At 38.1% G+C, this 9,051-nt stretch overlaps 1 protein-coding gene across 1 annotated transcript in view; it reads right to left on the reverse strand.

The window, feature by feature from the left end:
• The window catches only part of LIPH (lipase, member H), a 53,355-nt gene extending 45,104 nt beyond the window's left edge, over positions 1-8,251 (reverse strand). The window contains exon 1 of the mRNA XM_010853874.1: positions 8,092-8,251. Coding sequence (XP_010852176.1) covers positions 8,092-8,158 — 67 coding nt within the window. The 5' untranslated portion in view covers positions 8,159-8,251. The remainder of the gene's footprint in view (positions 1-8,091) is intronic.
• Between the last annotated feature and the right edge of the window lie 800 nt (positions 8,252-9,051).

Consider the following 9,051-nt stretch of genomic DNA (forward strand, 5'->3'; position numbering starts at 1 on the left):
CATGTGAGATGAGTGCAATTGTGCGGTAGTTTGAGCATTCTTTGGCATTGCCTTTCTTTGGGATTGGAATGAAAACTGACCTTTTCCAGTCCTGTGGCCACTGCTGAGTTTTCCAAATTTGCATTAAATATTAAATAAGAGTAAAATATTTAGATATTAAAGTATCACAGAGTAAAATATTTAGATATTAAAGTATCACTTGTGTTGCATTAAAATATTACAAAAATAAAATATTTTACTGCATTAAAAAAAAAGTCATAAGTTGACTTATCTTGATTACTATTTTGGTGTCCCTTCCAAATGTTGCACTTGGTGAGTGCCTTACTTGCCACACTCTAATCCCAGCCTGGCTGTCAGGTCTGATGAGAGAATGAGAGAAAATGCCTGTGAAGTATCTAAAGTGTTACATGATACATTGTAGATACCAAAAAACTAGTAACTATTTTATTTATTTTTCTGTTTATTTATTTGGCTGTGCCGGGTCTTAGTTGTGGCATGTGGGATCTAGTTCCCTGACCAGGGATTGAACCCGGGCCCCCTACATTGGGAGTGTGGAGTTTTAATCATTGGACCACCAGATGTTATTGCTGTTCTCCAGCCACTAAATCTTGTCCGACTCTTCGCGACCCCATGAACTGCAGCATGCCAGGCTTCTCTGTCCATTGCTGTCTCCCTGAGTTTTAACATATCTCAAATTTATGTCCTTTGAGTCAGTGATGCCATCCAACCATCTCATCCTCTGTTGCCCACTTCTCCTCTTGCCCTCAGTTTTCCCCAGCATCAGGGTCTTTTCCAATGAGTCAGCTCTTTGCATCAGGTGGCCAGAGTATTGGAGCTTCAGCATCAGTCCTGCCAATGAATATTCAGGGTTGATCTCCTTTAAGATGGACTGGTTTGATCTCCTTGCTGTCCAAGGGACTGTCAAAAGTCTTCTCCAGCACCACAGTTTGAAAGTGTCAATTCTTCTGCACTCAGCCTTCTTTATGGTCCAACTCTTACATCCATACACGACTACAGAAAAAACCATAGAATTGACTATACAGACCTTTGTCAGCAAAGTGATGTCTCTGCTTTTTAAAACACTGTCTAGATTTGACATAGCTATTCTTCCAAGGAGCAAGTGTCTTTTAACTTCATGGCTGCAGTCATCATCTGCATTGATTTTGGAGCCCTAGAAAATGAAATCTGACACTGTTTCCATATTTTCATATTTGCTATGAAATGATAGGACTGGATGACATGATCTTAGTTGTTTGAATGTTGAGTTTTAAGTCAGCTTTTCCCACTCTCTTTTACCTTCATCAAGAGGCTCTTTAATTCCTCTTTACTTTCTGCCACTTTTTACCACAAGAGAAGTCCCCAAAACTAGTAATTGTTAATGATATTGATAAATTGGGTTAATAGTATTGATCTCATAGGATTATGAAGACTAAATAAGTAAATCACTTAGTATGAGATTTGACATAAAACAAGTGCTAAATAAATTCCTTCCTTCCATCATTTTAGTTTCCTTAATTCAACCAAGGATTTGGAAAAGGGAAGCTTTATTAGCCAGTATACAAGTGAGGTTCTTCTCCCTGACAAGGTAAAACAAATAATCTATTTGGATCATCAACTTGCTCATATTAAAATAAAGTTGGTCCCTTATTCCTTAGCCATTTAGCCCACTCTAGCATTCCTTTAGGAAATGAAATTCTAAGATCTTCAAACTAGCTGATTTGAAAGGACAAGAGCAAATAAATTCTCCAGGACTTTCTTACTCACCAAAGACAACCCTAATCTAAAAAAATTAATATACCAAGAAGTTTACATTTCTTTTAGTTAAAATATCTGAAAACAGGGACTTCCCTGATGGTCCAGTGGTTAAGAATCCACCTTGCAATGAAGGGGCAGTTGCAAGGAATTAAGACCCCACATGCCTCAGAGCAGCTAAGCCCATGAGCCTCAACTACTAAGCCGGAGTGCCACAGCTAGAGAGCCTGTGTGCTGCAACTACCACCTGATCCGACACAGCCAGAAAAATAAATTAAGAAACATATTTTTTTTAAAGACCTGAAAATAACCATGCTTTACTCTTGTAATTAGAATGTTGATCAGGTAGGTATTTTTTCACCTTGATATCAAGCAGGTTTTTTTGGTAACAAACATGGTTCCACATGCTACAACACGGACGAATCTTGAAAAATGCTATAACATGTGAAAGATGTCAGTCACAAAAGACCACATGTTATATGATTCTATTCATATGAAATGTCCAAAATAGGGAAATCTATACAGATAGAAAGTAGATTAGTGGTTGCTTAGGGCTTGGGGATGGGAGGAGATGGAGAGATGGGGTACAGTAAAGGGTATTCAATTCCCTTTTGAGGTCATGAAAGAGCTCTAAAATTGACTGGTGACAGTTGCATATATCTGTGAATATATTAGAAAACACTTTAAATGGGTGGATTGTATGGTATGTGAATTATATCTTAATAAAACTGATTTTTAAAAAATTGCTCCTGTAATTTCACACTTTCAGAGAAAGAATTAAAAAAAACAGGGTGGGGCTTCCCTGGTGGCTCAGTGGTGAAGAATCTGCCTCCCAATGCTGGAGACACAGAATCCTGGTCCAGGAAGATCCCATATACCTCAGAACAACTAAGCCTGTGCACCACAACTCCTGAGCCTGTGCTCCAGAGCCTGGGAACTGCCACTACTGAAGCCCATGCTTCCTGGAGCCTCGTGCTCCACAAGAGAAGCTACTGCAGTGAGAAGTTCACACACTGCAGAGAGTGGCCTCCACTTGCTGCAACTAGAGGGAAAAAAACCCGAGCATCAACAAAGACCCAGTACATCCAAAAATACAGTAAATAGACAAAATTATTTTTTAAAAAAGTGAAAAAAAGATAAAAAGTCTTTTGGAGGTGACTGGGCAGAAGTTTCATTTTTCGGTCACAATCAAATCAGGCTCCTCGTTTTCCAGTTTGCTTTCTTTCACCTTGGAAACGGAGGTTGACAGACCTCCATTTTCTACCACTGCAGGCTAAATAAAGCCCTGACTTTGGTCAGTCTGTTGGCAGTTGGGGAGTGATTGTAGCTAGCTGTTTCTGTGCACAACAAATTACTCTTATTTGCAGCCTTAGGGACTAAATATAACTATTATTTTGTTTTACCACAGAAAGTTGAGTTAGTTACATAAAATGTCCTCTTGATTGGAAAGATATATTTTGTTTTTATCCACCAGCTGTATTTCTTTAGGCTACAACCAAAAAAACAGGGAGAAATCTATTTCCCTAGATTGGCTTATTTCGAGTGAGTCTCAGTTGGATAGAAAAGTGTGATTCCTTCAGACTGATCACTGACAACCTCGCTTCCTTTCTGATATAAACTTCCAAGGGATCCTTTGGCTCTGTATTCGCAGGATACACTGCCTTGATGCTAAATGCCCATGCTATCTTGGGGTCATGCTCAGTTCTGGCTTTTGGCTCCTACCTGCCTTTGGAAGAACCGATTTCATCTCCCACGTGTCTGATTGGGGAAAACGCCTACAGAAAGAGGCAACTCCTCATTCACATCCAAAGAGGTGTCTGTGAAGGTAGATGATGGAACTGTAGGTGGAAATATCCCACTGATAAAGCAATTGTGAGTGAGGCAAGAGGACAGAAGGCTCTGAGATTCTATGAGAGTCAATGAGCAAAGACAGTTTCCTATTAAACCTCTCAATATGGCCGAGTCAGCTTATCAAAAGTCAAACTGTCAATTTCTCTCAGACCCATGATTGGTGAAGTTTAGTTCACTAACCTCCAAACCCCTGTGACAGCAGTGAAATTCCACCTAATTTCACCCTGATGCACCATATTGAGTCAGGAAGTAAAACAGGGAGGGCTCTGACTCACACTTCTTTCCTGTCAAATTTTGGGTTCCAAGGCGGGCTCCAGCTCTCATTTCCCCCACCTCTAAACATGACGCAAATGTGTATGAATAACTTCTTTAGAACAGAGGTCCACAGACAGGGTATATTGACTTGATGCTGCCTAAAAATCCTGAGATTCAGACGTAGATGAAGGAATACACTGTTGAATATTTTGCCTTCTGGGCAGTGGATGCCAAGTCAGTGTCCAGGACACACAGCCCACCACATGTTGACTGATGGAGCCAGGAGCTTTCCAGAAACCCACACCTGAGCACACTCTTAAGCTTGCTTAAAAACATTGTTCTGCAGGAACTTCCAAAAGTCTCAGAAATAAACATCTCTTTAGTCCAGAAATTTTGACTCGGAGAAATTAGAAAATGAGTTGGACTCCTACTTTGAAGAGAGAAGTGGAAGGGGAAGGTGACATGTCCCTACAATGAAATTCTACTGATTTTTTCTTTTTAATCTGAAAAGTAACTCAGTTTATATTTTTTATGCAGAGAACAACACTGAATTTGGCATTAAAAATCCATCCTGAGCCAGACTGAGATGGGTTCACAGTTGGCCAGGGCCAAAATTGATGGAATATCTTTGTTTCTCTTTTATACTGGCAGAGGCAGGCAAGAAAAAAATGGGCTGAATGCCTTCTTCATTGGAAGGATGTCTCTGCTTTTAACGACCAGCTTGAATTCTTTAGGATATAACCCAGAAGACAAACGAGATGCCAAATTTCCTTACTCTTATCTCTTAATCATGTGCAAAAGATACGCACCTTCACGCTCCACCCCTTAGTCACCTTTGTTTCTCCTGGAGACAGGTGAGTCACACAGTGGCGTGCATGCACACGCACACACACGCACGCACACACACACACACACACACACACACACGGAGTTATAAATCATTCTGAAGGGAGTTTCCAATATTTGAGGAGATAATTCTTTCTCTGATTTGGCACAAAGGTATTCTTTAGGAAAATATCTACCTAGTTTTGCACAAGTTACTATAGGTCAAAATTTTGATAGCAGGGTAACTTTAAAAATTACTTATGAACACAACATTGTACATCAACTACAGTCCAGGATAAAATTGTAAAAAAAATTTAAAAATTTATAACATTAATCAGCCTCTGTTCCTTGAACCACCTGCAAGCTGAAAAGCAATGTGAATTTGTTTAATATACAGATTCCAGGACCTTACTCCAGACCCACTGAGTCTAGATCTCTGGAGATAGTCTGCATTTTCAACAAATTCCAAAAATGATTCTGGTAGAGTCTGCCAGCCATTGCTCCGTACTCTAGTAAGAGTATGGCCAAAATTCCCATCATGATTTCATGAAGGTTAGAGTAACAAAATAAAAATCTCTGAAAGTAAAAGACTTGTATTCTTGGGATTTCAGAATCACATCTTAATCACTTGCTCATTTTTGGACTGCAAGCCAAGGAAGGGAAAAACAATAAGTAAATGTATCTGTGATTGATCATTTCTGCTTATTATTTAATATCCTCCCCCATGAAAGTTCTCAGATCATGGTTTTGCAGATACTAAGAAGACTGGATTTAGCTTACAGCAATAATTAAGTATTTTCCTTCCAGCTATGGAAGTTTATCGTGATGTATCTTGATCTGCTTGGGTTCTATTAGGTAGCAGTGGGTCTTGTGGAGTGACTTAAAGCAAGACTTTACTGATGAGATAATGTTAAGGAAAACCTTTCCACATGGCGTTAGTGGTAAAGAACCCGCCTGCCAATGCAGGAGAAGTAAGAGACATGGATTTGGACCCTAGGTTGGTAAAATCCTCTGGAGGAGGGCATGACAACCCACTCCAGTACTCTTGCCTGGAGAATCACATGGACAGAGGAGGCTGGCAGGCTGCAGTCCATAGAGTTGCACAGAGGCAGACATGACTGAAGCGACTTAGCACGCAAAAGGCAGGTCAATGGTTACCAGATGGGGGAGGGACACATTGGGAATTTGAGGTTAACTGCTATGCAGAGACCTTCTGTATAGCACAGGGAACTATACTCACTATCTTCTAATAACTTATCTTATTCATGCTTAGTCGCTTAGTCCTGCTCGACTTTTTGCGAACCCATGGACTGTAGCCCTCCAGGCTCCTCTGTCCATGGAATTTTCCAGGCAGGAAGACTGGAGTGGGTAGCCATTTCCTCCTCCAGGGGATCTTCCCAACCCAGGGACTGAACCTGAGTCTCCTGTGTCTCTTGCATGGCAGGTAGATTCATTGTAAATGAACTATACTTGGTTTTAAAAATTAAAAAAGATATTCTAAAAAAGGCAGGTCACAAAAAATTAAGTTCCAACTTTGTAACTGAAATATATAATAGGAGACTTGAAGAAAGTACCCACAAAATACAATCAGGTTCTTGTGTTAAGGTTAGTTCCCACTGCCCTTGTTCAGTTCAGTTCAGTCGCTCAGTCGTGTCCCACGACTGACCCCATGAATCGCAGCACGCCAGGCCTCCCTGTCCATCACCATCTCCCGGAGTTCACTCAGACTCACGTCCATCGAGTCAGTGATGCCATCCAGCCATCTCATCCTCTGTTGTCCCCTTCTCCTCCTGCCCCCAATCCCTCCCAGCATCAGAGTCTTTTCCAATGAGTCAACTCTTCGCATGAGGTGGCCAAAGTACTGGAGTTTCAGCTTTAGCATCATTCCTTCCAAAGAAATCTATCTCTAAATCTATTTTACTTAAAAAAAAAATTGTGATAATAACCACAAACTCTAAAATGGTGACCTCTCAATTTAAAATATTATCAATATTTTATTTTTTGTTTTTTGAAAATTTATTTATTTTAATTAATTTATTTAAAATTTAACTAATATTTTAAGTAATTTATTTTAATGTCTCTTTACAATAATTTAATTCATTTATTTTAATTGGAGGCTAATTACTTTACAATATTGTAGTGGTTTTTGCCATACATTGACATGAACCAGCCAGTCACCTATCTTGAACCCCACCTCCCACCTCCCTCTCCAAATATTATCAATATTTTAATTTTAACTTACTATTAAATCACCTTCAAAAGCACAAATTAAGAAAAATTTATTATAAGCCTGAAATACTAACAAATAATTTTTCCATTTCCCACTGAAACTATTTACAGGCATAAATACATGATTTTGGTATGATTTTACAACTAAGTTGTAATCTTAGTTTACCTACAAATTTGAGTTCTGCTTTTTTGACTTCTTTTATAATATGACATGTTATATTATAAACATGCTTGCACATTTCTGCATAGCCTCAGAATTATTTTGAAGGTTACGTATTTTAAAAAGTTGTTACATTGTACTTTCCATTCCTTTATGTAGAAACATTTCTGTTGTATCTAGTTTTGAGATTACAGATGACATAGAATCATCTTTGTATAAAAGATTCTTTTTCTTTTTCTTTTATAAGATATTTCTTTAGAACAAATTCTCAGCAATGGTTTTACTAGTTCAAAGGACATGAACGTTTTTATGGGTTCTAATGTATAGCATACTTCCCTTCAGAAAAATTATACCAATCTTCATTACTTAAACTATGTGAAAAAGTACTGGACTTCTAAAAAGCTGAGATGTGTTGAGTTTTTTTTTTTTTTTAATTTTTTCATTTAATTTTTGTTACTTTGTTGCAAACATTACTCTGTTAATTTTTATTTATTCATTATGATTAATAATTTTGTATATATGTATGCCTGTAAGTGCAATAATTTTAAGTTATCAATATACCAGACACCATTCCAAGAGGTTTTACATATATAAAATCATGGGTTTTTTTAAATGAAAATAATTTAAATAAACATTTGATGCATGAAAGCTATAAAAACCTACACTGTCTGTAGTGGATATTAAAGTAAAATTTTTAAATCCCCAGGAAATAAATGATCTTAATTCATAGTAGAAAAGCACAGAAAAATTAACTATGAAAGAAAGCAACACCACTCTAGATTTTTCAGAATATTTCCTTTTGTACATCAGAACAGGTAATTGAAAGGAATAATAGTTTCTTTTACTACTGAGGAAAAAGAAGGTCTTTTCAGAAATAGAAAAAGGTTAATCCATATCTTCTTTCCTGAAAAAAAATAACTGTATGACACTTGGAAAGTCTAGTGAAGGAACTAGGATGATAAAAAGTAGTAGTAAATTTTTTTTTAAAAATTAAGGAAACTATTCAATAAATGACTTACCTGATCTCACCAAGCACATCAAACTGAGGAGGAAGTATAATCTCAGCATATGGAAAGTGGAGCCCATGTATGTCACATTCGTACAAAGGATTTTCTTCCCAGAGTCTTAGCCTCTATACTCAGAGCTTAGATAACTAACCCGGACGATGTGCGGTGACAACAGGAAGTTCCCCAGGGACTGCAGGCAGGTCCCAACCCTTTCAGGGTATGTGACTCCTCCTCCTTTCAATAAAAGGTCAGGTGTATTTCTGCTTGCACAATTTTATGCAGATCTAGATATTATAATACGTATTTGCAGAATGACGAGTTCAAAATAGTTTCATTCCTTGTGGGCGGTTTATTAGTCGTTTGGCTTGGTGTGTTGAAATCAGGTGTGATCTGAGATATTTTTCCCTTTTGTTTCTGTGAATGAAAGAAATCTGGTGGGTCTTCTGTTGGCCTGTGTATACCAAATTACCTTTTCTGTTTATTTACACACTCATTTCTCAGAGGACAGTCTTTAGATTTTATTGTTGTTGCTGTTGTTTAGTCTCCAAGTTGTGCCCAATTCTTCGGGGACCCCATGGACTGTAGCCTGCCCGGTTCCTCTGTCCATGGGATTTTCCAGGCAAGAATACTGGAGTGGGTTGTCATTTCCTTCTCCAGGGGATCTTCCAGACACAGAGATCAAACCTTGCATTGCAGTAGGACTTTTTACCCCTTAACCACCAGGGAAGCCCTAGATTTTATTAAGAACATTTTATTAATAAGTCCAATCATGTACCTATATTTGTAAAAATATGCTTCAGATTAAAAGAAACCTTAAAACGTTTCTATCTATCTTAATTTTTATTTTTTTGCCATTCAGAGTTCCTTTTCCTCTCCCCCTTCTCTCCCCTCTTTTCTGTTCTTCTCCTCTTTCTTTCTGTCCTTCTTCAAGAAAAAAATAGATGAAAAAGCTTTAAATAGAGAACTGGGCCA

The sequence above is a fragment of the Bison bison genome, unplaced genomic scaffold (assembly GCF_000754665.1).
Source record: "Bison bison bison isolate TAMUID 2011002044 unplaced genomic scaffold, Bison_UMD1.0 scf7180017864333, whole genome shotgun sequence".
Taxonomy (NCBI): domain Eukaryota; kingdom Metazoa; phylum Chordata; class Mammalia; order Artiodactyla; family Bovidae; genus Bison; species Bison bison.